The 27,175-nt window shown below is 45.2% G+C and overlaps 2 protein-coding genes across 3 annotated transcripts in view; both read right to left on the bottom strand.

Moving 5' to 3' along the window:
* Nucleotides 1-14,150, bottom strand: part of vangl1 (VANGL planar cell polarity protein 1) — a 31,559-nt gene extending 17,409 nt beyond the window's left edge. The window contains exons 1-3 of one of the 2 annotated variants that reach the window (XM_069520840.1): nucleotides 13,992-14,150; nucleotides 7,319-7,563; nucleotides 1,376-1,502 (exon numbers count right to left, since the gene is read on the bottom strand). In XM_069520840.1, the coding sequence (XP_069376941.1) occupies nucleotides 1,376-1,502; nucleotides 7,319-7,389 (198 nt within the window). In that variant the 5' untranslated portion in view covers nucleotides 7,390-7,563; nucleotides 13,992-14,150. The remainder of the gene's footprint in view (nucleotides 1-1,375; nucleotides 1,503-7,318; nucleotides 7,564-13,991) is intronic. The other variant, XM_069520839.1, reaches the window with a different exon arrangement.
* Nucleotides 14,151-21,329: 7,179 nt separating this feature from the next.
* nhlh2 (nescient helix loop helix 2) lies at nucleotides 21,330-24,862 on the bottom strand. The gene is made up of 2 exons (XM_020110911.2): nucleotides 24,211-24,862; nucleotides 21,330-23,442 (listed from the first exon to the last, which is right to left on the bottom strand). Exon 2 carries the CDS (start codon nucleotides 23,401-23,403, stop codon nucleotides 23,032-23,034), a length of 372 nt encoding a protein of 123 aa, XP_019966470.1. The 5' UTR covers nucleotides 23,404-23,442; nucleotides 24,211-24,862; the 3' UTR covers nucleotides 21,330-23,031.
* Between the last annotated feature and the right edge of the window lie 2,313 nt (nucleotides 24,863-27,175).

Here is a 27,175-nt window from a genome sequence, read left to right as displayed (position 1 = left end):
CTGAGCACTTGATGAAGGCCACAGTGCCAGACGCTTGTTTGGTTTGGTTAAGCCAAGGCTGAAACTGTGCTAAAATCTCTATCTCATCTTTCATTAAAGACACTTGAGCCTTGCCAGCAGCGAGTCTTTAAAATCCCGGCTCTCTGAGCACGAAGGAGGAACGACGGCCCACATTTTCACAAGACAGACAACAGATCGGCTGCTCATCAAAATGCAATGAAGTCCCTCCTCTTGGTTAAATATCAGAAAGCATCTGGAGGCTTCTGAACAATAAAATGCATCCGCACAGATAAAAGCTTTCCAATATGAACACAGACGGAGGAGTGTGACACCAAAGATTAGAAGCCGACATCATAAACTGAGCAGACTCATTGTTTTCCACTCTCAAATCTACTGAATAGATATTTCATACATAAAGTGTTTGGGAAAGAAAATATTCCTCCTGATCCAAAGCTGTCATGTTTTGCCTCAACAACATAAATTAGCTGTTACTCATGTTGTTGGACCGAGAACTTCACTCAAGTGCTACCAGGAGCTTCATGTCTAAACATGCCAACTTGCAGCCAGCCTGCCCAGATAACACGGAGCTATCTGATCCACCTGTCTTTTATCTGCTCTGCCTTTTATATGAGTCCAACAAGCATCGACTGTCTGGTAGATTCAACTAAACATGAGTCAGTCGATTTGGCACAAAGAGCAAACACATCCTGATGGAGCTGCCGAAACAAGAGCTGTGATAGGCGTTTTTGACGGCAACAGACAAAATATTAAATAATAAACTATGTCCTCCCTTGTATTTCTCTTTTACCAAATAATCTATCACATAATCCATCTGATCTTGCAGAAACAGAAATTAAAGTCTGCATGGTTTCTGAGATTAGAGTTTTGACTGAAAAATAGAAAGAACAGCAAAGCCGCTGTTGTAGTTTGGCCTGGTCCACTTTGGCGGGGGTCCTTGTGGCCGTCTCTCTATCTCGCATTGGACCGTTCTCAACATTTGACCCAGTCCCTGCAGTCGAACACAGACTCTGACAAACGGGATAAAGCAAAGTTGCACCGACTAGAGAAGCAATCAGCTGCATCCATATCCTGTTCGAAATAGATTTCCTGAATGTGACGGCCCAGACCTCGCCTAAAGTACCAGATGGCCGGTCCCAGCCCAGGCTGATAAACACAATTATCACTCCAACTCATATTGACTAGCAACTGATTCATCTCCAGCGCTCCAAATCCGTTGTAAATGGGACAAACCGATATAACTGTATCCTAAAATGTGAGGAATCCATAAAGCAACTTGTGGGAACATTGTAATTGTGGGTCATTCTTGCTTTGTCATGCGTGTGTGTGTTTAAGTGATATTCATGTTCCGCCCTACCTGGACCTGCTCACCCCGAACGGCCGAGTCTCCCAGCAGCGGCTCTGCAGGCGGCGTGTTGATTGTTACAGACTTTTCTGAGCGGCTGTCTTTACTGCGCGGCTTGTGGCGGTCCCGGCTTCGCTCCCTGGAGAAGAAGAGCAAAGAGAAGAAAATGATGGTTAGAGAAATAACAAACCACAAGACACAAAGGCTTCCTTGTTGTGGAGTTGTCAGGGGACAGGATCAAAAACGGTCATATTCAAAGCAGCGGAGACAAGCCTGCAGAAAGAGACACGGCGTTACATGCTGTCTATGAACACACTGTGCAGAGGGTTGCTGGCTGAGTCAGATAAGACCAGAGCTGCCCCCTGTGGAGAACCTACCCCCCCAACATCAGTCTCTCTACCAGGCGATGAGCTCCATTAGCCAGACTGACCCCTACACAGCCCTAATCTGTGCGGAGCGGAAACGGCGGGTCTCCAGCATCACCATAGGCACATGGCGCTGTGCCCACTCTGCAGCTCCATTTACCACAGACAGGCTCAGCAGCCCCAGTTAATCCCTCATCTGTCTCCGTCCCCCTCCGGCTGCTGACATCTTGAACATGGTACATACAGTATTCTATACTTTTAACAGAACACACACACACACACACACACACACACACACACACACACACACAGCTACCTGAGACAGAGTGAACCCAGAGAAAAGATCTCATACAGATATAAAATACTAAATATGCCCTAAAGAGATGAATGCATCAGGCAGAAGCTCACAGTGACCTTGACCTTTGACCTTCAATCACCAAAATCAAATCACTTCATCTTTGAGTGCAAGTCGACGTTTGTACCAAATTCAAAGAGATTCCCTCAAGGTGTTCCAGAGACATCGTGTCCACAAGAATAAGATGGACGGCGAGACAAACAACCCGATAACATACTGCCTCCGACCACTGGGTGTCACCGGCACAGAGGGGTGACAAAACGATTACAGCCATGACTTTTATATTCATTGCTGGACAAACATGGTGGACATCAGATGAATAGGAGACGTCATGTGGTTCTTTTGCAGCTGCAACGTAGAACTGGATCTTTACAGATGCCGCTCTCTTTGTTTTGCTAAATCCTAATTGAGTTTCCTGCTGCCTCCAAGCATTTTGTTTCACAGTATTCACTTCTTTTGTCCCCGCGACATTACACCGAAGTGAAACTAATCTAATTTACACAACACAGGAGGGTTTTTTTTGCATGATGCTCTCCATTGAGACAACATGAGCATTATTTTGGACACATCTAAATAGTCTTTCTTCTTATACCTCTGGTGAGGTCTCCACAAACCCCTGAGGGAATGTCTGGCTGCCTGCTGCACACTGAGAGGGTTTTCACGTCTCAGCTGATGACAGATGGAACTGATTTCTAACATTTCACAAACTGGACGAGTGGAGACGCAGGACCACACACTCATGTGATCAAACACAGGATTTCTGAGCGGGGATTCTTTGGAAACACAGAAACTCACGTGATGTGGTTTGATAATCTGATAATCAAACACAAAGCTGGAGTTAAATGCATCTCACTCACACCGTAACAGCCCATAACCATAATGAACAGGATATCCTGCCTGCAGGGGGATCAGCATGATGTATGAGAGTGTGACAGTATAGAAGATATGTTCCAGTATAATAGAGCTGCATTGAATCCAAGTGTTACAGGGTGTTGACCAGTCTGCTTTCCGCCACTATTCTTGTACTTCCTCTAGAATGTGGACACGGTTTCCTCGAGAAAGTTTCACACAGTGAGAGAAAATCTTCAGCCGCCAGCAGAAACCTCCCTCACCGACAGAGAGACATAATGTTATCTCATAAATCCAGGAAGTGGATGAGAGCCTTTAAAATACGTTACAGCCATCATTACTGCCATAAATGTTATTAGAGCTATCAGCGCTACTGCAGCAATGATAATTCCAGTGAGAGACATCATCAGTCAGATGGGTTGTCACTGATTACGATTATTAATCGGGGAGGAGGTGGAGCAGGGAGGAGACGAGCACAGAGCAGTGATTGTAATTCAAAGTCTGCAGCAGAATGACCTGCAGCTCTGGGGACAAAGTAATGGTAGGAAGAAAGAAAGAAGAATTCACTTCTGTTTATATTTGAAAAAGATATCTGGGATAAAAGCTGCATTTCAGGTTCTAACAGTTGTTTGGATAAATTAGTTAATGCAATATGAAACCACATTCACCACCACCAAATCTCCAGATCAGTGCTTCCTCTCTGAGAAATCAACAAAAACATCCTGGTTTTTGTTTCTCTTGTGAACAATTGAGCCGTTACTTCTTTAGAATTGAACAATCTGAAACAGAGAAAACGTGCTGGAGTTGAATCGTTGAGGGAGACGCGCTGCCGTCAAGAACGAAAGGGTGAGGGGACACCTGCTTCTCACCGAGCTGGCACGACTGCAAGTGTGTGAGAAAAAGGTGCAGGGACGATTTAAGTCCGACAGATTTACCAAGAGCACAAAAAGCATTTAGAAATGAAAGAAGCGATTGTAGATGCACAAGCAGAGCAGTGGGGAACAGCTTGAACAGATCAGCCTCTCTACCCCGGCCTGATTTCTCATTCTCCCCCCAGGAAGCTTCTGGGGCGATCGCACTGCAAAGAAACCTCACTCCCAACACACACCTTCTCCTCAGTCTCCCCCTTTCCCACAGACTCCCCCTCCCTCATTAGCATGCAGCCGGCTCGTTGGTATTCCAACAGTGCGCCACGCTATGATCTGATTAATGGAATTTGACTTCCAGCGAGAATCCCTGAGACGGGTGAGGCTTTTTGGAGCAGTGAGGATTGGGGGGAGGCGGGTTGGGGAAGGGGACTGCTTGGCAAAAGTGGGGCAGGGTCTTGCCAATTAGGCTGCTAGAGAGCGCCACTTCCCTCGAACACCTGAGGACGAGAGCGGCTGTGATCACGGTCTGCACCTCCACACAGAGGGAGGGCCGCTGAGGAAATACAGCCAGCTAGCATGGCACGTCGAAGTGAGCGTGGTCCAATTTGTTCTCTGTTTTTCGCCTGCGGAGCTTTGTGTCAACGCACCCGAGCACGGAGGGGAGGGGTCAGGATCAAAAATGACCACACTCAGCTCGTCGTCTCAAACCTCTAAATGTTGTTCAGGGTTTCTGCAGGTTTCAACACATTACAGATTGTTGACTTCCAGGACCCCGTGGGAACCCTGATGTTGTTGCACCAGAGGTGAAAACATCTGTAGCTCTGTGTCTGGTGCTGGTTGTTAAAGAGAAAACCACCCTCTGCCACAAAATTTAGCAATGACTGGTCAGACCTGGTGTTAACACCCGTCCTGACACGTTCACGTCCGAACGAGGCCTTTGCTTCTTTACAGTGACCGATAAGCTCCACCAGATAAAGTGACGGCTGTCGGACGTGTGATGTGAACCAGGTTGAGTTGAAGCAGTGGCTCGGCTGCTCCCCAGGATTAGCTCCACACGTGAAACACGACAATGAGGTGACACATTCCAGGGACAAATAACACGTTCCCACTGTCAAACTACCATCGTGTCCCCACAGCTCACAGGCCAGACTCAGTTATTACAGGACTGATGGTGACAGGAGAGTTTTTCCCAAAAGGTTTAGGGCTGCAACAAATATTTATTTGAATTACTGATTTCTCTGCTGATAATATTCTTTATTTCCATAAGTTACTAAAAATATCTCTCAATGAACCCAATCTTCTGAACGCTTAAATGTTTTATGACAGAATTAAAGTAATTCAGTCAATAAAAACAAAACGTTCTCAAAGAGGACTTTCATCGAGGAACCTATAAATGACATTACAAATGTGAATGAATTATCTTCAATGACTCTCTTGGTCCTGTGCATATGCTGCTTGCTTCCCTGGAGCTATACCCATCAAATGAACCAATTTTCCACATGAGCGGCTGCTAATATACGATTTGCAATTTAATAATCATTAAAATGTTAAAAATTGACATTGGCGGAGACAAGTTTTGGCTCAATACTCAACGATCATGCTCGTCTGAGTGGATTTAAATAAGGAATAGAATTTAAAAGATGAGTATGATACATTACGATGTTGGTTTTTTTGGTTTGGTATTTTGCAGGTAGAAAAACCCTAAAGGCTTATTTCTATACACATATATACAACATTATATACTTATACAATAAAAAAAACATTCATGGGCTTCACTGTTATTAGCATAAGTATTGAAAAGACTATTTTTGTAAAGCTGTGATTAAAAAAAGCTCTTAATTCAGTTTTATCTCAACAAGTAATGCCATTACTGCAGAGCCACAGGAAAATGACATGTGTAATATCTCGGACACTAGTGGATAATTACATGAAACGAAAAGAAATGAAAAGGAAACGAGGAAATATCCAAATCCCAAAAGTCTCCACTTTCCATTAATGAAAATCCAAACCAATCCGAGTCAATTCTTCTATTATAGTCTAATAAATTATATTTAAGATTGACTCCCACGTGCACAAACACAATACAGGATGTTGTTCTTGTATGTGTGTGTTTGTACACATGCCAATCCCTGCACCAGTGATCCGGAGCGGACTCACGTCGCACTACCTCGGTGTGAAAAGATCCAGACGAGGATAGCAGAGGGGTTTAAAAGAGGGGTGGTTAAAAGCGGCTGGCGTGGACGGCCGCACGCTCCCTCTCCGATTTTTCTGTCACTCATTTGAGAGGCTCGTTTGACCAGGAGCTCGCACCCTCTTTTGATTCCACTCTTGCTCCACATTACTTTGAGCTACAGGGGCACATTCCTGCCCTGGGGAATGCCAGCGAGTGGGGAACAAGCGATACGCCCGCGCCTCCCCATCCTGAGAGGGCAGCGACGAATCCATTCAAGACGTGGGAGGAGAGAAGCTGATACAGAGACAAGGTCAAGAATCAGCGAGAAAAGGGGGCAGCTGCTGCATTCATTCACGAGGGAGCAAAAAAAAACGAGGGTAGGACGAGAGGAACGAGGGTAAAGAGGGCGAGAAGGATAAAAGGGCGAGGGGATAGAAAGTGACCGATGACATGAGAGAGGAGACGATGACAGGCGTGCACTGAGGGCCGAGCTTCACGTTTCAGGACCACGCAAAGTCCCTTAAACGGCAACAGGTGGCAGCGAGATAGTGGGAGCGGCAACGGCGAACCACGGGATATGTATGGCGAGCGAGCAGGAGGGGGCCGCCCGTGACAAGGAAGGGGCTGTTGTTGAACAGGAATGCCCTCCTCTCATCTCCGCTCGGCTGAGCCATCAGTCAGTCAGGCCTCTTCAGCACCTGTCTCCCACTGCCTTCCTGACGCCTGTCAACCACAGCCATTTCAACGCTGACAGATTAATGCGCCTACACGGGCTGTGGCCTCCACACATGCTCAGCCAGAGAGGAGGGGATCACGGAGGCGGACGGAGAAGGTTGAGGGAGCAGAAAACCCAGGGACACAAATTACAATCAGGAGAAACTCACATTAAGTGGCGGAAAATGCAGCAAGAATCAAAAGGAAAATACACATTTTAAATAATGTTTTGAAACATCTGCAGACACGGAAAAACTAAGGAATGGTCTCCACACATCTGGATGTTTCCACATGTGACAGGAGTCAGTTCTCAGAGGAAACGTATTTAAAAATTGCAGCATAAAAAGTTGCCAAAATTGAAAATTCTGGAGTTCAGAACTAAAACTAAAAACATGTGTAAGCTTAAGATAACTCACAATCTGCAGCTTAAATCGCTTCACTACCATCAATGACTCAACACTTCTGATTTCCATCTGTGACTAAACTAATTCACTGAAGAATAAACTCACTGTCACAGCAGATACACATTCACAGATCAGCAGCTTTTAAATGACATGTACGATGCTCCAGTCCTCCAGGTAGAAGCAGAGACGGAGAGAAACTGAATTATTTAGCAGGATCAAGTCTTACCCATGCCTGTGGGATCCCCGGGAGCGTCCAGAGTAGTAGGAATAGCCCGAGTAGGTGGACTCAGTGTCCATGGCGGTGCAGTCCTGCCCAGGCAGGGCTCGGAGGAACCTGTGCGCTGTCTCTCTGAGCTGGGGGCGGGGGGGCGACCGACCAATCGACTCGCTCAAGAGGCTAACAGAGGTGGCGAGCGATCAGCAGTCAGGATGGAAAGCGACCCTGGGGGCGCTCGGTGAGGAGACATCAACCTGGAGGGTGGAGAAGACAGAGAATTTAAATCAAAACGTCGAAAACTGCCCACGTCTGACTGCTCCAAACAGGGGAGTGAGTCTGTCTGACATCACACACTCTATCACTTCGTATTTTTACTAAAGCATTGTCGGCTCCTGTCAAACACAAGTTCTTATGTGCATGAATTTTTCTGCGGCTGCATCACAATCAGCGTCTCCTCCGTTCAGGCGGCTCTCAGGGGGATACGTTCCAGCTGAGTGTTCCAGGTAAATGAAACATCGCTGCAGCCAAACAGCAATTTGCTCTCATTCCCACGTGGCTGACAACTGTTGTTCAGAGGCAGAGTCTCTGAAGACAAATAAAATACTCTCTTTCAAAGATGTACAAAATAGTGCAGGTGTCTCAGCTGCGATGAACTCAAATAACAAGAAATGCGCCGAGCAGAGTTCTTGTTCTACCTCAACGCTGAATTGTGTCACTATAGCATCAAGCTGCATGTTTTAACAGCGCAATACAATCACAGCAGCAAAGCTCAGAGGACAATATCATGTATTTACAAGTGACTCGGACATTAGCGTTAGCTGTAGACGACATCTAACAATTTGCGATTAATTGATTGATTCGTTTTGTTCAATTTATAAAAACCTTTGTAGTAGAAAGTTTTTTGAAACCCTGAGGATATTCAGTTTACTATCAGAGGAAACATTCGACAGACTGGACGCAGCAGAGATTTGAATAAGAGCTTCTGCCGGAGTAGCTGTGCGTCGGCTCGCTGCAGCAGGTGGAGGGTGTGAGAGCTGAAGAGAAAATACCGACTGTTTACTGACAGCACTTGATTTCATGAGGTCAGAGCGAGCTGTGTTTGAATGAGATAAATGTGGCTCAGTCAGATTAAAAGCACATGTTTCAGTACACCCCCCCCCCCCCCCCCCCCCCTTGTGGGAGGAAGAGAATGACAGATGTGAGTCACAAGTAGCTTCAGGCATGTTGTAAACACACTTGTGTAAGGTACACACACACAAACACACACAAACAAACACACACAAAGCCTTCCATGCTCCTCTGGGCGAGAAGAGAAATGGTGAACGTGAATACACAGGTAGAAAACCTCAATCAAATATCTGCTCACTCCCTCGTACACGAGCACTTTGAGTCTGTCCGTCCATTAAACAGCCGTAAAAAACTTATGGGGAGAAAAACATGGAGACAGGAGCCGTCCTCCAAACTGCTTCTACTTCTTCTTCTACTGTCTAAGACTTTCAAAGAAGTCCAAAAGTCCAAACTTTCGGTCGCAGTAAATTTAGCTCTGTTGGTGCGAGGCCCCTCTCACACGTGCTATGTGGTTCAGACTAAACTAAAAAGTCTGACGTGGCGTGAGGCTGCAGTTTTCGTCCTGAGGAAAACCTGCACTGAAGCTCTCGGGCCCGGCTCCCGGCGCAAACACAAAGATTTACGGCTGATTTATGGCTCCAGTCGCAATTGAGCGAATCGCCTCCCTTTCAAGACGCCCCTGCTTTTCTGCATTCACAACCCCAGGGGGAAGAAAACGAGTCACTTCGAGCAACTACACCTCTTATCTGCATCTTTGGGGGAAGCACACATCCCTAGGTCCAAACTACACTGTGGACATAACATCTAGAATGACCCACTTCCAAGGAGTGTGGTGTCAGCAGATCTGTGTGTGTGTGTGCGTGCATGGCTGTCACAGATGCCTGAAAATGCTTTGAACGTTGCGGAGCTGCATATTTATATATACTCATTCTGCAAACCGTGTCAAACACCTGAGTCATCGCCACACGGTGACAAATCCTTCCTCCACTGGTTCTCTGATCCTGAGCGTTTTCAGACATGAAAAAGACGCCTCCATCTTTTTTCTACTGTTAGTTGACTCCTTGCAGTAAATGTGTATTTTGTGAACAGACGTGACTTCAACCCTCTCACCTCCAGCAACTTTCTGCAAGAAAGCATCACACTTCTCCTTTATCCCAGCTGTTGATCCAGGCCTTCTGCTCTACCGCAGGAATTCACCTATTAACTAACGGCTGCTGAACAAGCTGGACACCATCACAGAGGCCTTTCCATCACCTGGTTTAATCCTCTTAAAAGAAGGGCATGTGGCTAAATGAGGGATTAATAGGGTTGAATGAGTGCGTGGTCCAGGTTCAGTCAGAGTGCAGCCGCGTTAGAAGCGGATTGATTATTTCCTACTTTGGTGCTTCTCCTCTTCACATCCAGGACTCGGTATCTTCACACTTCATCTCTGACTACTTCAGATACTTCACGCCGAGCCAGCCCATCCAGAGGCCGGTCTCTGAGCTCTATATTCACATGAAACTGGATACGCGGGCGTTCTCACAAGTGCTTTCTGTCTTTGCCATGCCAGAGAAAATTGGAAAGCGGAACCACTTCAAGTTTGCAGGGAGAATCCAAAGCTGAAATAGGATTCCCTGTCTCTGGGAGGGAGGGGGCATGGCAGGTTCTTCACAGTAATCCAAGACCCCTGCTGAGCTGCCGGCTTGTCTGCTTGTCCTGGTAAACAGTGGCAGCGAGCAGCATGAGAGGAGAGTCGAGCGTGAAGGCTCATTTCACACATTTTGTGAATTTTCGGAGTGCCAACACTATCGTAAAAATTCCTTGAACATAGCACCAGGGTGTTGTAACTTTGAGTTACAGAAAATAAAACTGGAAAGACGCAAATGTCCCGACAAAACTGAACAACCCTGGGAAAATACTTGGAGCATTTACGCTGCAGCACACCGTTAACGAAGGCTGCACCTTTCACATCACGTCCAATAAACACAGCGAGCGGCGCCACGTGACGAGACTCAAGTCAGCAGCCGATGTGGACATATAAACATGCCAACACGTTGACACCCGAGCTGCGAGGGGACGTTTTGCGGAGTTAATGTAACATCTCAGATCAAATGATGCCTGGTTGCTTTTAAGTGAAGGGAAACAAAGGAAGGGGAGTCGCCTTAACATCCAATTAAGAGAATATAACCATAGAAGCTCGTTAGACATTACAGCAGAGATCAAGCGAGGACTGTACTGTTGCAGGGTAGCAACACATTCGCACATCTTTGATTCCAGCACAGGGAAACTACTGTTCCTGTCCTTTTAAAGAATAATCTAATCTGTGACTAAGAGACAAATCTTTGTTTCTCTCCTGCGCCCTGATTGGAATCACCAGGCCTGAGTTTGTGGACAACAAATGGTCTTGGAGTAATGACCGTTAAAGCAAAGATGCAATTAAAAGCTCATCAGCATTTAGAGATAATGGAGTAATATACGTTTGTTTCCTGGTTGGAAAAGCTCCGACTTGACATTTAGCACAATCTACAGATCACATCTGTTTTTAATCGCTCGTAAAAATGAAATTAGCCTCCTCGGTTAATTCGTCAGCGTGCACCTCGCTCGCCTGTCGTCTCCCTTTCAGCCTCCTCCCTCCGTAACCATGACGCCCTCGTGGCACTGCCTCTATTAATGCTGTGATCACACATCTCCTCACACCATGAGAACAGAGAGGCTCATGCTAAATAATGATTTCACTCCGACGTGACAGGAGGCAGCAGAGCGACAGTCACAAGACGAGTCGGGATGGGAGGGAACATGACAAGTCGGTGTGGAAGTTTGGGCCGGTCACATGCTCGCAGTGTTGCTGTCAATGACGGAGTCAATGAAGAATTCAGTCCCATGTGTCACTGAAAACACAGAGCAACAACCGCAGACTGAAGAAACTGCTTGTTACTGCCCAACACACCTTCTATCACTGCACAGGCATCTACCTGCAGTGAGAAAGACGGAGCTCTGACTATCACAGCCTCCAAACCGGGTTCCGGACACATTTGACCTTAACCTCATGTGCTGGTGTTTCCAGGCAACCAGAGAACGTGGGTCATTGGTGGTGAGGAAATAAACCAGCTGTTGATCACAAGCAGAGATCATCAAAGTCTGACACTTTGAGAAAATCAAGAACAACAACGCGCTCCTCTTACAAACACAGTAAATGATGAATCAGTAGAATCACTGTTTTCCATCATTATCACGTGAATCATATTAATCCCAGTCGCATCTTCCTCGACAGGTTAGTTCCAGACATTCTGACTCTTCAACAGGTGAGGAAAGTATCTCAGACAAAGTTTACTCTGACCTGAGTTCTCTGCACATGACGTGGCCGAACGTCAAGTTTATCAAAATCGCCATAGCAACACATGTTGCATTGCTGCACTCCACCGCCCTGAGGCCACAAGTGACGTGTCTGGAATAACTCCGACGTCCAAATAAAAAAATAAACGATCTCCACATTCTTTTTTCCCCTTGAGTCAAATCAAATGTTTTTAACATGCGCTGCAAACAAGCAACACGCCCCCCCCGACACGTTAGTGACTAGCACACGCTCGCCGATCTCGAGCACACACACACACCTCACATCTGAGAGCTCCTGACAGCCGCTCTCATCATCGCTGTCAACATTATCTGCAGCTGTCAGGCAAACCAGAGCCGCTCTCCTGGGACGGAGAGTGATCGGAATCGCACAACATTCAGACGCTCGTCTCCTCCACAACATAAAAGTCCTTACAATAACGACGCCCTTGCATAATTCATGGAGAGGAACACTGCTCCAGACACAGTTTAATGTCAGACTACGCTGTTTCCTCACACGGCTACACAGATCTGAGATGAGGAGTGTGTATTTATAGTTAGATGTGTGTGTAGTCAGTCTCACTTGAACTTTCAGGAGATAAAACTGTTCATCAGCTCGTCGACCAGACGGAAACTTCAAATCCAGCTGGTAACAAACAGTTTGCACGAATGTTAATATTGTTCTTATTAACAAGGACAGTTGGAAACAGCTGATCTGTCATAAATCTGTAAGTGGAAATTTAAACTACGACTTTAAGACGCAGTGGTGGGGGGCGGGGCTCGGACACACCGACGGTGACTTCACGTCAGTGTTGAAGTTGGAGGACAGTTTGATCATACGTGAAATAAAATGGTTTTATTAATAATCTGTGAATAACACAATAATATGTGTTTAGATGCAAGTATGGACGGATGGATTAATAGATGCATGATGGATGCATAGATAGATAGATAGATAAATAGATAGATAGATAGATGGAGGGATGGATGATGGATGCATAGATAGATAGATAAATAGACAGATAGATAGATAAATAGACAGATGGATGGATAGATAGATAGATAGACAGATAGATAGATAAATAGACAGATAGATAGATAGATAGACAAACAGATAGATAGATAGATAGATAGATAAATAGACAGATAGATAGATAGATAGATAGACAAACAGATAGATAGATAGATAGATAGATAGATAGATAGATAGATAGATAGACAGAAAGACAGATAGATAGATAGATAGATAGATAGATAGATAGATAGATAGATAGACAGATAGATAGATAGACAGATAGACAAACAGATAGATAGATAGATAGATAGATAGACAGAAAGACAGATAGATAGATAGATAGATAGATAGATAGATAGATAGATAGATAGATAGACAAACAGACAAACAGATAGATAGATAGATAGATAGATAGATAGATAGATGGATAGACAGATTGACAGATGGATAGATAGATAGATAGATAGATGGATAGATTTAGGTTATTAAATCAGCTTTGCAGCAGCACCTGTGCAGATATTCTCCACATGGAGGAAACTGATTATTCTCCATGTTAGTGAGTCACACAGATGATAAACTGCGGTGTCACGGTGGAGGAGCGAACAGACGGAGGTTCTGAGAATTATAACCGGTTTGAGTGAAGTTTCTCCGGGGCGGCTCCGGAGCAGGTTTACCCGGCCTGCCCCCACCTGTGACCCGGCATGGCTGGCGGGGCTGGAGCCAGGAAACTCCCTGGTTCTCACCGTGGCCTCCCGCCTCCCCTCACCCGTCCCCCGCTCACCCTCCGTCACTTCGGGAACACATTTGAAGAAGTGGACAAAAAGCCGCTGTGTGTTTTTTTAGCGGATGTGTTACCAACGTATCCGGCTGTGGAGACTCCTCCAGCGGGCTGCGGCTCACTGCGGGGCTGCGGCGCACGGCAGGCGGGTACGGCGGCTCCGGTCCGGCGTGAGCAGCACCGCGGGCTGTCCTCCCGCTGGTTCTGGGAGTCAGAGGCTCAGACCCCCGCTTTAAAGAAAAAACGCGGAAGTGACAGTGGACATGAAGCGTGGCCGTGAAGGAGCACGGAGGAGGCTCCGGGGACGGAGTCAGTGCGGGAGAGAGTGCGTGGATGTCACCGCAGTTTGGAGGAAGTTGTTCCCGCAGCAGATCCAGGGCGTGTTCCGCGTCTCTTCACGGAACCAGCGCGGTTTTATTCTGGTGTTTAGAACCAGGTACAACACACCGCTACACACCGTGCACACCAACACACGACCGTGAGAGTCGCGACACCGCGACACCACTCACCTGTCTCCGGCGGTGCAGGTTCGATTCCCGTGGCTGATTTGTGTATCCGGCGGCCGCAGCGGAGTGAGTCCCGCAGCTCACGGTGCGTGGAGGAGGAAGCAGCGGGGAGAAGCGGAGGATCGGTCCGGTCCTCGGGAAGCTCCAGGGGGCTGAGCCTCTGCACTTCTCTGCGCTACCCACACCTGCCGCCAGGGGGCCAGCACAGGAGGAGCCCCTGAACAAATCAAATAGAGTCAACTTTATTGTTCCAAACACACGAGACAAAATATTGCACAGGTAATACACAGCTTTACTACAGAGTACTACAGTAGAATACACAGCTTTACTACAGAGTACTATAGTAGAATACACCCCCTCACTACAGAGTACTATAGTTGAATACACAGCTTTACTACAGAGTACTATAGTAGAATACACAGCTTTAATACAGAGTACTATAGTAGAATACACCCCCTCACTACAGAGTACTATAGTTGAATACACAGCTTTACTACAGAGTACTATAGTAGAATACACAGCTTTAATACAGAGTACTATAGTAGAATACACACTCTTGTCTACAGAGTGCTATAGTAGAATACACACCCCTCACTACAGAGTACTATAGTAGAATACACACCCCTCACTACAGAGTACTATAGTAGAATACACACCCCTCACTACAGAGTACTATAGTAGAATACACACTCTTGTCTACAGAGTACTATAGTAGAATACACACCCCTCACTACAGAGTACTATAGTAGAATACACAGCTTTAATACAGAGTACTATAGTAGAATACACCCCCTCTCTACAGAGTACTATAGTAGAATACACACTCTTGTCTACAGAGTACTATAGTATAATACACCCCCTCACTACAGAGTACTATAGTAGAATACACACCCCTCACTACAGAGTACTATAGTAGAATACACACTCTTGTCTACAGAGTACTATAATATAATACACACTCTTGTCTACAGAGTACTACAGTATAATACACCCCCTCACTACAGAGTACTATAGTAGAATACACACTCTTGTCTACAGAGTACTATAGTATAATACACCCCCTCACTACAGAGTACTATAGTAGAATACACACCTATAGGGTGAAAGATCTACAGAACTTCTATGAAGACCTTCCAGACGCTGGACTGTGATTGGCTGACAGCATCAGATTTATGTGACTCATTAATGATAATTTGTAGAATAACTAAACGAGCAGCTTAACACCAGTGGAACAAACCTTTTCCCAGACTTGATGCAGACATTAATAATGTTTCTCAGGCTGCAGCACCTTTAACCTCAGTAAGTATTTGTTTAAATAAAGGTTACACAAAATCAATTCTAACGTATATATATTTCCCCGACAATTGATTTCACATTTCTCTGTTGCTGCTGACATTCTTTTTCTCTGTTGTGTGACGGGACAAAAGAGGGAGTGGACGGTTCGTTCACACCACAAACACATGAAGGTTCAAACCACAAGGCAACAGATGCCTCCAGCAATTACACGGCTGTGTAATCAATACTCTCTCCTGCTCGGAGCTGCGTCCTCGGCCCGGTGCAGATACACTCACTCTTGGATGTAGCTCATCCCCTCCAGAACACAATGCAGGTCATGACTGGGACATGACCCCTGGGCCTCCCCGTGGAGAGCCAAATAAACACCAGGGCCGTGCCAAGGACGGGGGAGGGAGGATACGTTTAATTCTCTATCAGTATCTCTATATAAACTACCCCCCCAACCCCTATTATTAACAATACACACATGAACAATGGCAAGACACAGCCACGGGTGTGTTGTATATGCACATTAATACTACTACTAATAATAATAATCTATATTACATCTTTCAAAAAAGAATAAAATGTTATTTAAAGTAAAAGACAACTACAATGATACAGTCCCAATTAATATCCAAGACCACAAGCATTTAGAATAATTTAAAACTCAAACAACAAATAAAATGATGAAATGTCCTTTCAAATCAACGACAACAAATAAAATACTGTCAGTTAAAAGTTCTGACTCAAAACAAGTGAAGAGCAATTTGGCAAAATTACTTTTTGAGTAAATGATTTCAAAATGTTCCTCAGATATATTAACTTTTTATTTTAACACAATTAAAATTCACTAAACTCCTGATTTATTTGCTCATTTTTCATCATTTCATCTTCAATACAAACTGCTCTCAAACTTCATACTTTTATATTAGTGCGCCCCCATGTGGGCACTTTTCGTCATTACTTGGCCTGAAAGTTTTAAAATGCACATTGAAACTATTCCATCTTTCAGACATGTGCATTTTTATTATTGTAGGTTACATCTACATTTATTTAAAATAAAATAAAATAAAGCTTTGAATGAACTTTTACAGTTACTTGTGTTTGTCCTCTGTACCCATCGTCTGTTTTGTTGTATCTCACCTCCAGGTTAAAAACACAAAGTTGATATATGTAAGTGATGAATTAAAACACATTCTAAAAATCCATACAGCATTTACAAGTTAACAAAAGACCCCTCTGCCCTGCTGTGGGAATCAATCAGCTGCAGTGAAATCACATTACACAGCTGAATGGGAGCCCAGTAGGCACGTGCATCGTGTGACAGCCATGCAGCCGCAGCACGTGCTGACAGTTTCTCAAGTTTATTCAAAGCGGGAAGCGCAGATGGCTCCTATTGAGGAAGGCAAGGTAGGTGGTGGAGGAGGGGGGCCGTGAGATCAATTCAATTTGGTGTCCGGAAGATGGATGGATTCCTCCCCAAAGACACGGAGTTTATGAGTTTAGGGGGCTTTTTGGTAAATAGAGGAGAAAAATGGAAGCATGTAAAAATGAAGACGAAGGGGGAAGAGGAGCCGTTTATGAGACCACACGCATGCACGCGGAGAGAAAGAAAGAGAGAGATGGATGAGTTTTCAGAGTTTACAGTCGTCCAGATGAGATTCTCTGTTCAGGGGCCTGTTACAAGCAGCTGTGACGAATCAGGCTCAAAGGCCCAAAATGACTTCTTTTCTTTCAACGTACGTGGTTTAACGGTGGAAAGAAAGGAAGAAGAGCAAACACTGCGTCAATGTGCAGGGTTCATGTGAAGACGCAAAACAACTGGAGGCAAAACACAACAATTTAACTCAGTTGCTCCCCTTTGATACTTGGAGCAGCAGAAAATCATAATGAAATGCTGAGATAAGTAACTTTAACATTAAAATCAAAAGTATATTGAGTTTAAAAGCTTGGTTACCAACCAAAGCACATTTGACTTTGTTCAGTCAGGGGCCCGCAGCTCACTTTTGCCCCGGGGACCTCCTGGTAGTTTGAGCATCCCTGCAAATAATGAGGAGTGAGGAGACAAAAAAACAACATCAGGAGTATTTTAAATTGAAAGAGGAAATTAGAATGAGTCAGAAGCAAAACACTGATGAGCAGTTTCTGTATTTAAAGTAAAAAAAAATCCACTGGTTCAAAATATCTTTCATTTTATTATGATCCTTTTTGTCCTTTCTGATAATTAAGTGAATTTCTCTGTGGTTCATGTTCTTATTTAAAGCAAATGCTTCATCAGTCCATTAGGAAAATAATCATTTCTGAAAACAGCCATCAATCGCAGCCCTAATAGAGACTACTCCGTTTTTAATCATGATAAAATGGAGAATGATGAAATATTTGGGGGGGATTCAGTAATTATGAATCCTGTGTGTGTGTGTGTGTGTGTGTGTGTGACAGCAGGATGTTGAATAAACTCACCTCATGACTCACAGTGACTCACAACCACTGAGGCGTCACCAACAAAGGGCCCCGCAATTGGATTGTGCAGAGATCTTAACCAAATTGAAAACCCAATGAATGTCAGCGTTTTAACTCAGCAGATTGGGCCGTGTGCCGCCGCCTAATGCATGCACACACACCTTCTGACAGGGCCGTGCTACAGATGGTCCGAGCGTGAGTCTGAATGAGAGGGGGGACCGTCCACGGCTGCTGACGCATTGTGGGGGGACGTTGCCTTCAATGCAGCACTTAATGAGAACAGACTGACTCTTTCTCCCCTTCCCCTCCCCTTTCTCCATTCTTGGTCCATTCTATTCCTCCCCAACCTCCTCCTCCTCCTCCTCCTCCTCTCTGATTCTCCACTTGTCCGCTCCTCTGCCCATTTCCATCTGTTTGGAGACAAAGGGCCACGAGCCAGCTCGAGCCCCGGGACCCTGCTGGTGAAGTAGGCAGGGATAATACGGCCCATCCCGGGGGCTGCATTTCAACACATGGACCGGGCTTTGTGCTTCCACACACACACACACACACACACCTCCATGAGAGAGGGAAGGGAGGAGGATGGGGGGGGGGGTGCAGGAGTTCTCGCCTTGAACATGAAGACTTGTATGATACCCGGAGACGTGGAGAATAAAAGAGAGGGCGAAAAAATGAGGCAGCACAAAAAGCCCCAAATGTTGTTCCTCGTACTGTGAACATATGGCTGTTTGTTGTCATACTCCATCTCCCCGTCCAATTTACACAGAGCGAGGGAGCTCTCAGAATTAAAAAGGTGTGTAGACTAGTGTGTGTGTGTGTGTGTGTGTGTGCTCCTCCTGGCTTTGAGTATACCTGAATGATGATGAGGAGGATGTCCAAACGCTGATAATGGCTGCTGCATAATCCCCTGCCGTCTGCGTGCACCTCCTGACATATGGTCACTCCTCGGCCTCCACCGTTACATAAGCCCACAGTGCAGAGGGAGGGGGGGGTGAAATGTGGTACTTTCTCACACACACACACACACACAGAAAACACACACACACAGAAAACACACACCGGCCACACTGTCAGCCAGGCTGTTCAGTGCCCTCAGCAGTTTGGGCTTCGCCTGTCACTTTCCTCTCCCCTGCCCCTTCTGGGAGTTTGAAAAGAATAAACTGAAGAGGACTGATGCTACGGAAGCTTTTGGGATGAGGAGCACAAATGGCCTTGTAGTGCTTCACAGCCGTGTACAGATGGACCCCTCCATTCAATAAGCTCGAGCAGAAGTCTGTCTCTGCGCCATGCCAGGACCGCAGAGCTTGTTTTGTGTTCTGGAGACGGCAATCTGTTGATGCGACATATTGGCGTTCTTTTCTTTTCTTTCTTGTTTCCTTGTAAACGCATTGATGGAGCGGTCGGAAGCATTGGACCAGTCAGGTTTGAGCTTTGTACGACAAATGATCTCACCAAAATCAAACGATTCAAACATTTCAACGTGATTCTTACGTGATGCAAACTGTTGACAGCACAGTGAATCCGCTGCCTTCGGAGACTCGTCACAAAGTGAATTTTAGTGCCAGCGTGACAACGCACAGAGACAGGGGAAGTTGGGGATTTCGACTTTGGTGACACACATGTCCTGGGGCTTTAGGAGTAGATTTAAATGTACACAAACAAAGATGAGAAGAAATAGAGAAAGAACCAAACTCACACACAGGCCTCGTGAGAAGTGGACCACTGAACAGAAAGTCAGAGACTAAAGGACTAAACTTGAAAAGAAGAGGGGAGACAATGAGACACAGGTGAGACACATTAGAGCAGGTCTGGGTGAGAGAGGGACACAGGAAGTGAAGGGGCCTGATGTGAGTTTCAAAATAAAACAGTAAACGAGACCTGACATGTAGAATAAAAAAGTAACAGCTATCTTCAGGATGTGACTCAGACAATCTCCTGCTGCAAAACTCAAACCCAATTCACACTGATCGTTCTTATCACACTAAAGTTTGTTCAGGTGTTCATTTTTCTGGTCACTTCAGGAAAGTGTGGCTCATTTGGCCTTCGAGCAGCCGGGACAAAGCGGATGTGAGACTAAAGTGGCCCATGAGAATGTAAAAGGATGGTGAACAGGATAACAGCTGTGAAAACTGATTGTAAGAACGTAGTCGAAGGTAAAAACAGAAAGTCAGGCAGGAGACTGACGGATGACTAATAGGAAAGAAAGGAAACGACACAGGAGGCCCTGAGCTGAAAAGGAAAGAACATTTCATGCCACCTTCAGTGTCCACAGATATTTGAAAGTGCGGCTTCGCTGGAACCTGACTGCAGCTGCTACCTGACAGTGACTGGATACAGAGAGACGTGTACAGATATATTTGTTGTTTATAATCCTGTGTGTTTGACATAACGTGTGCTGCTGCTCCATTGGAGCAGCTTAACTCTTGAATTTCAAGGCTAAGGGGTTGGATTCCCGCCGGGGCCACCCATGCTTAAGCAGAAAACCAGGTTCACTCATGATAATCTAATGTAGCTTGGATAAAAGCGTTCACACATCCTCCACATCTCCTGTTCTCTAACTGGGCTACAAGCTTTTTATAGCACAATCGATGGCAATAGACGTTTATATCACAAATGAATATAAATATTTGGATCTTTTTTGCTCATACCATTTGGCGATATTACATCTCGACACTCGGTCGCTCATAAATTTCCATCTCTCCCATCCCTCCTCTCTCCACGGGTTTCCCACGGGAGGTGCCAGACGGCCAGTAATTTGGTTGTCTTGGCTCGTCTGGAGTAACACCTGCCCCCTCTCTGGGGACGGAGAGAGCCTTTCAGCCAGCAGCACACATGTAGGCTACCACTGCCTTTAGCTGCTGACCACTGTGTGTGTGTGTGTGAGTCTGTGTGTGTGTGTGTGTGTGTGTGTGTACTGGGTGAGTTCTCTTTATCTGCATGGGTTTGCACTTATTTTCTCTCACACTGTTTAGACCTATGTGTGTTTACAGCTAAATGTCAGGAGAGAGAGAGAGAGATGTGTGTGTGAGAAATAGAGAGAGAGATGTGTGTGTATGAGAGATGGATAGATAGATAGAGAGAGATATAAAGAGATGTGTGCATGTGTGTGTGCATCTGTGTGTATGAGTGTGTGTGTGTATAAGAGATGGGTAGATTGATAGATAAAGAGTGAGAGATAGATCTGTGCATGTGTGTGTGTGTGTGTGCGTGTGTGTGTGTGTGTGTGTACAGTAAAGTGAGTTTTTCATCTGTATGCTAAAATGGGTTCGCACGTGCATCACCCTTAATTGTGTGTGTGTGTGTGTGTGTGTGTGTTTGTGCACTGGGCTGCATGTTTGTGTATATGCGTGTGCGCGTATCCGTGCATGTATCCCAACAAACCATCCAATAGGTGTGTGCAGACGTGCACGTGCCGAGCTGCTAGTTTGCATGCGCACTGAGATGACCCCCACGCGTTTGCGTGCGTGTGCGCGCGCGCCTCTACACGAGCGTCACCCATCACTCAGCTCAGGGTGAGTCGCTATTTTCACAGTTTTCTTTGACGTTGCAAAGTCAAAAAAAAACAAACTTTATTCCATTTAGAATAAAAATCTGGAAACAGGAGAATTTTTTTTTTTTTTTATCCAAGTTTTTCAGTTTTAATGAAAAATAACACCAGAAAATATGAAAAGTCTGTCCATTAGAAACCAGCTGTCACACGACACCTCTACTACAAAAGATCTGCATAAAGCAACAAGTAGCTACACAACCCTGAAGAGACAGAAAATCTTTGGATAGAGGATATGTGGTTTTCTTCACTATAAAATTACTTGTTGAATTCATAACACAAAGCAGAGACAGATACAGAAATCAACCAGGAAATCATAATCACATCAAAAACAGAGATAATAAATTAAGAGTATTTTCGAAATTCTTCTTCTTATTATTATTTGGTCACAGCAAAAAAAAGAGGTTTAACTCTGAATCTAAAGGGTTTTGTTTTTAAATTTTATATTGAGTGTAAATTATTATCATTTCTTTTAGCAGCCTAATTCTTATTCCCAGAGCTACCTCTTAACACAACAGATTAGAAATAAACATTTATGGGGCTGAACCCCATCTCGAAGTGCTTATCGTTTTGCTTTTGATAAATAATAGATTTGAAATCGAACATAAATCCATAAATAAAAACAATGACATACATGGAAAACAATAGGTTTTGCTATGGATCAACAGAAAGTGCCATTTTTTTTTCAAAAGGTAGAACACCATCACTTTCCAAATTTCACAGCCTAAAATATAGAAGCGACAAACAATATACATTTATACCAAAAGAGACGCCAGCCTATGATATCAACATAAATAAATTAGCCTTAAATATTAAACACAATTAAATAAATAATCCCATACACTTTTTAAAAAATGATTAAGGTCACAATTTTATATGTCATAAGTGGCACTTACGCAGTGAATCTTTTTTTTTATTCCTTGATGGAAAATAACTAAACTAGATCTAGAGCAGCTATGTCGTTTACATCCTTTCATTTCGTGTTTTATCAGCATTGGAAATTAAAAATTGAGGAGAGGACTCACTTCTTTTTTTATATACATTTCTGACTTTAAATGCAGGATTGAAATTATTTTAAAAAAGGGGGCGACTCAATGTGGGAAAGGAAAGTTTCTGTGAAAACCAGATCCTTGATATTCCTGACGACCCTTCCTCATATTCCGTCTCCTCATCCTCCATCCCTCTCGTCATTATTGCATCTAAAACAAACGACTGTGCGCTTGTTGCTTTTGTTTTGTTCAGTGAGCGGTCGGGGGCTGAAAGTTGAGGCTTTTTTTTTTTTTTTAACTTGGAGCAACTTTGCACCAACGCTGCCATCAATAAAACACACAACAGAAACAACACTGGACTCACACATGTACAGCTGAGGTATGGCAGAGTCCCAGTGTCCGGGATTATTCAGGACAATTTTTTAATTTCAATTATTTCGCGGTGTTGTCCTAAAACTCTCTGAGATGCGACGAGTCACAGATATTGAGCCAATCAGGATTTTTGTTCTAGTTTGCAGGTTCGAGATTGAAAAAAGTCTGAAATGCATTTTCTGCACATCCCCCCCCAAAAATAAATTCTGCATGGATGAATTTTCAAATGGAACAAAGTGAAAGCCATAAAAACACCGGACATGTGCTTCTATCCTTCAGGAGTCTACTGCCAACAATGCCATACCCATCAGCTGATGCCCAGCGTGCGCCTCTGGAGTCCAGCACCAGCCAACCCTGCTGTCACCCCGGGGTGCAGGGGGTGAGTCCGGGGTGGCTCTCACACGTCCAACACGTGGTTGAGATAGGAGATGTAACAGATAGCCAGTCTGAGGATCTCGATCTTGGACAGTTTCTTGTCGGGGGGTAAGGTGGGCAGCAGCTTCCTCAGCTCCGCGAAGGCCACGTTGAACGCCTCCACCCGGATCCTCTCCCGGGTGGCGTGGGCCGAGCGGTACTTGGCCGTGGCCCTCCGCCGCCGCCGCTTCTCCTCCCGGCTCAGCGGCTGATCGGATTTGCACTTGGCTCGGTCCTCGCCCTCCGTCGGGTCGTCCGAGGCGCAGCCGGCCGACCTGAGGCCGTTGAGCATGGTCTCCGGGTCGGACTGAGTCCAGGAGAGGTCCGACTCGGCCTGGTCCGGGCTCAGCATCATTTTTATTCTCCGGTGTTGGTGTCACTTCTCCTGAAGAACCTGCGTGAAGCAAAACAACCGCATTGATTTTATTAGACTTTGGAAAAATCCTTAAAAAAATCCACAGAAGCGTCCTGCACCCCGAGGGCCCAGTTTGAGAGCTCCCTCCGCGGCTGCTTGTGTGGGTGCCAGGACCCCCCATAAATCCAATCATTGCATAATAACATTCAACTCCATAAATAATGAATGGCTTCAAATTCGAGGAATTGTTAATTTATTAAAGCCCGAGGCCTCCAGACAAGGACGAGAACACAATTAAAAGTGTCACATTTAAGTTTAATGTCAAATTATCTTTTTGAATTGAATTTCTTTTTCCAAATTCAAAATATACAAGTTGAGGCCATTTTTGAAGGAGAACCCCCTCTTCTTCTTCTTCTTCTTCTTCCTCTTCTTCTTGTTTTTTTGTGAATTAACATAATCAGAATTGGCCATCTGTCACAGTGTGATGAACACATCTGCTTGGCTGAGGCCACAGTGACTTGACAGCATGGAGGCAGAGGACTGCACAAATAATGTTGACGTCTGCTGGACACGGGGTGATGGGATATAAAAAAAACTGAAACGAAAGCTAAATAATAATAATATTAATAACCAATTTATGAATCTAGCATCTTTTGAAACAGCCGTTGCAGAGAAACACCAGAGGGAGAGCACACAATGAGATTTAAAATCAAAGGCAACAAGTAAAACAATAAGAACAACTATACAAAACGAACGAGTGAGTACACGGAGAGGATTTCTGTCTTTAAAGTGTTTTTTCTCACTCACCTGGACAAAGAGTTGAGATGTAGATTTGTCTTGAAACGAACTTAGAGACGCTCTTGAGCGGAGCCTCCAGATTAACTCATATTCCAGCGGACAAACACTCATCAGAGGAAGAAACGAAAGAAAAGAAAAGAACAGGAAGAAAGTGGTAGTTTTACTTTTTCAGCCGGGAGCTTGCAACATGGGATTGACTCGGGGGGTGGGGGTGGGGGGGTCAAACGTCAAGCAGGGAAATGTTTTGCATTGAAGATGGAGATCAGCCGATTAGAACGCAAAGAGAGGAACGGGAGGGATGCTGCTGCTGGTGCTGATGCTGCGAGGACCGCTCAGCCTCCCGTGCGATCCCAGCGATGCGGAGACAAAAGATGGGCAGATAGTGGCGCAAGTGGAGCCAGGGCTACTCGTCCGTGCGCCCCTGGAAAGATGGAAGATAAAGGGGGCGAGGTGTGCGCGGGGCTCTCCCGTGTCAGGACGCGGCGGATCGGGGGGCAGCTCTCGGTTAATCCCCTTCTCTGTGTGGCCCCTCCAGCCTTTTCTTCCAGCGAGTGTCACATAGATAAGATAAGATCCAAACGATCCCGACTAATAAAGGCTCACTTCGGGGACGGAGGGATCGGAATATGTTGGAGGAATGGTATTGTCTAACGCCGCCCCCTCCCTCCCTCATCCTCCCTCTCTCTCTCTCTCTCTCTCTCTCTCTCTCACACACACACACACACACACACACACCTCCCTCTCTCTCCTCACACCCCTCAGCCCTCAAGCGCTCCCTCTCCCATGGGAGTGTAGTGGGCAAAGCAAAAGCAGAGATGTGTGTGCACGATGAGGGAGGGAACAAATAAATAATAGACAAATAAATACGTTTCTTCTTGTGAATAGCAGCGATTTCAAAATGCGACTAACAGGTGTTTTTCAGAGTGGAGGTGAAGGGAGATCTGATAGAAGGCCCATAAAGTCACAAGTCATTTATCTGCCAAAGGGTTTCGATTCAAAATCACCGGAGAGAGAGGTGAGGGAGACAAATACACAAAAATCTACACAGACTTGTTTCGCATCTTTTGGAAATAAATAAATAAAAACCTTCTATCTAATCTCACTGTAAATATGACGTGCACGACATCATTTTTATTTGTATATTTGATTCCTTGTTGTTTGAAATATTTAATGAATGTTGGTTTGAATCATCTTGAGTGAGGCTCGTATATGTTTCCACTTCCATTTGCTTAATTTGCAAGATAAAAAAAATGGAGTAAATCCTGTTTATGGGAAAAAAGAATAAAAGTAGCACAGGAGCTTTTTAAAATTTCACAACTGTCATGATTTTGTGAAGTTGACGGTGGCTGATGCCGAGTTCATTTGGGCTCAAAACATCGGTAACAAGATACAACTTTCCTTTTGGTTTCAAAAACTAAAAGTGAAAAAGTGCTCTGTACTTATTCCACAAGACGTTTGAGTCAAAACAGCAAAGATCCAGATCAAATTCTTTTAAACCAGACTTGATTTTATTTACAATATTTTAATTCAAACAGGTGGAGAGAAAAGAATAAGAGTGTAAAACAGTGAAGAGATGTCTAACGTACTGTTTATCTGATTTATTTCATATATACAATCCAACGTGTGCTGCCTGTTGCCACATGTGCACAGGAGAAGATCTTCTGGCTCCAAAATCCAACAAAGATCAAATCTAAAATATTTCAAGTAGTGTGATAACATAGACTAATGGGCTGGTGATGTTCCCTATAAGTACATTTGGCACTCCGACATAAACCTGCGTCTCCAAAACAAAAACATGATGAATGATCTGAAGTTCTCCTCTCTCTTCCCCCCCTCCCATCATGCATCTGTGTGCCTGGTGGCACCACCAGCATCGGGTCAGGAGGGCATGGTTCCAGAAGAGGGACAGTGGCCAGTAAGTGTGGAGACTAGCTGCGCCTAACGAGGTGATTAAAACGATAAGGGGAAGCACGGATGACTTGCTGTGGCCTACAGCCACCACTGTGCTTATTGCCACCACACACACACACACACACACACACACACACACACACACACACACACACTAGCAGCGCACGAGAGAGAGAAGTACTACAACAGTGCCAGAAGGACCATAATCATAAAAACTGAGCATGTGTGTGTGTGTGTGAGGGAGACAGAGAGGGAATGTGCATGTGTGTGAGATGACGGACAGCTCGCCCAGGGCTCCGACCGGGTCCGTGCAGTGTGTGTGACACAGAGAGACTCACAGCGGGGTGTATCAGAGACATGTCAGGACCAGGAGATAGAGGCTTCCTGACACTGACACACACACACACACACACACACACACACGCGCCACCACAACTAATTGCTCCGCAGACGGAGAGGTGGAGATGGTCTATGCTCGAAGGTCTGTGTTGCCCAGACCCCTCCTCATCCTGTAAGGCCCTTGGCCAAAGACATGAAGGACCCCTCCAAGGCTGTTTTGTTTGTGCCTGCTGCAATTACATCCCACAGCTGATGTACTGACTCTGGAGACAGGGAGGCAAGCAGCAGGGCGGTGTGACCACCAGACCCCCACACGCTTGGTTCAGTCAGGACCGTGCTGGTAACAGTCTTCGCTGGGTTGGTTGAGATGGTCATACAACACTAAAGCTGCCATTCATTTGTCTTATGTGTTATGCATCTGCTTCACAAACATACTGACGCGCCAAGACACAGAGACCGGAGGGAAACAACAGAGAAAAGTTTCAGGTGATCAGTCCGAGGCTGAGATGAACTCACACACGCACACACAGGCACGGCCAAAGCTGCTGCTAATGTCAGGTGATGAACAGCTTTAAAGAACATGAGTATAGTCTGGGATGAGTCTGCATGTAATCATTCAGAACCAGCAGACACACAGATCACTGATTTATGGTTCTGATTATTCTTTCCAGTGCTTATATCACCAATCCAGCTGAGACCTAATATTGCAGCTTTCCACAGGTAA

The sequence above is a fragment of the Paralichthys olivaceus genome, chromosome 24 (genome assembly GCF_024713975.1).
Source record: "Paralichthys olivaceus isolate ysfri-2021 chromosome 24, ASM2471397v2, whole genome shotgun sequence".
NCBI lineage: Eukaryota > Metazoa > Chordata > Actinopteri > Pleuronectiformes > Paralichthyidae > Paralichthys > Paralichthys olivaceus.
The sequence above is the reverse complement of the archived record's forward strand: the minus strand, read 5'-3'. Positions and strand labels throughout refer to the sequence as shown.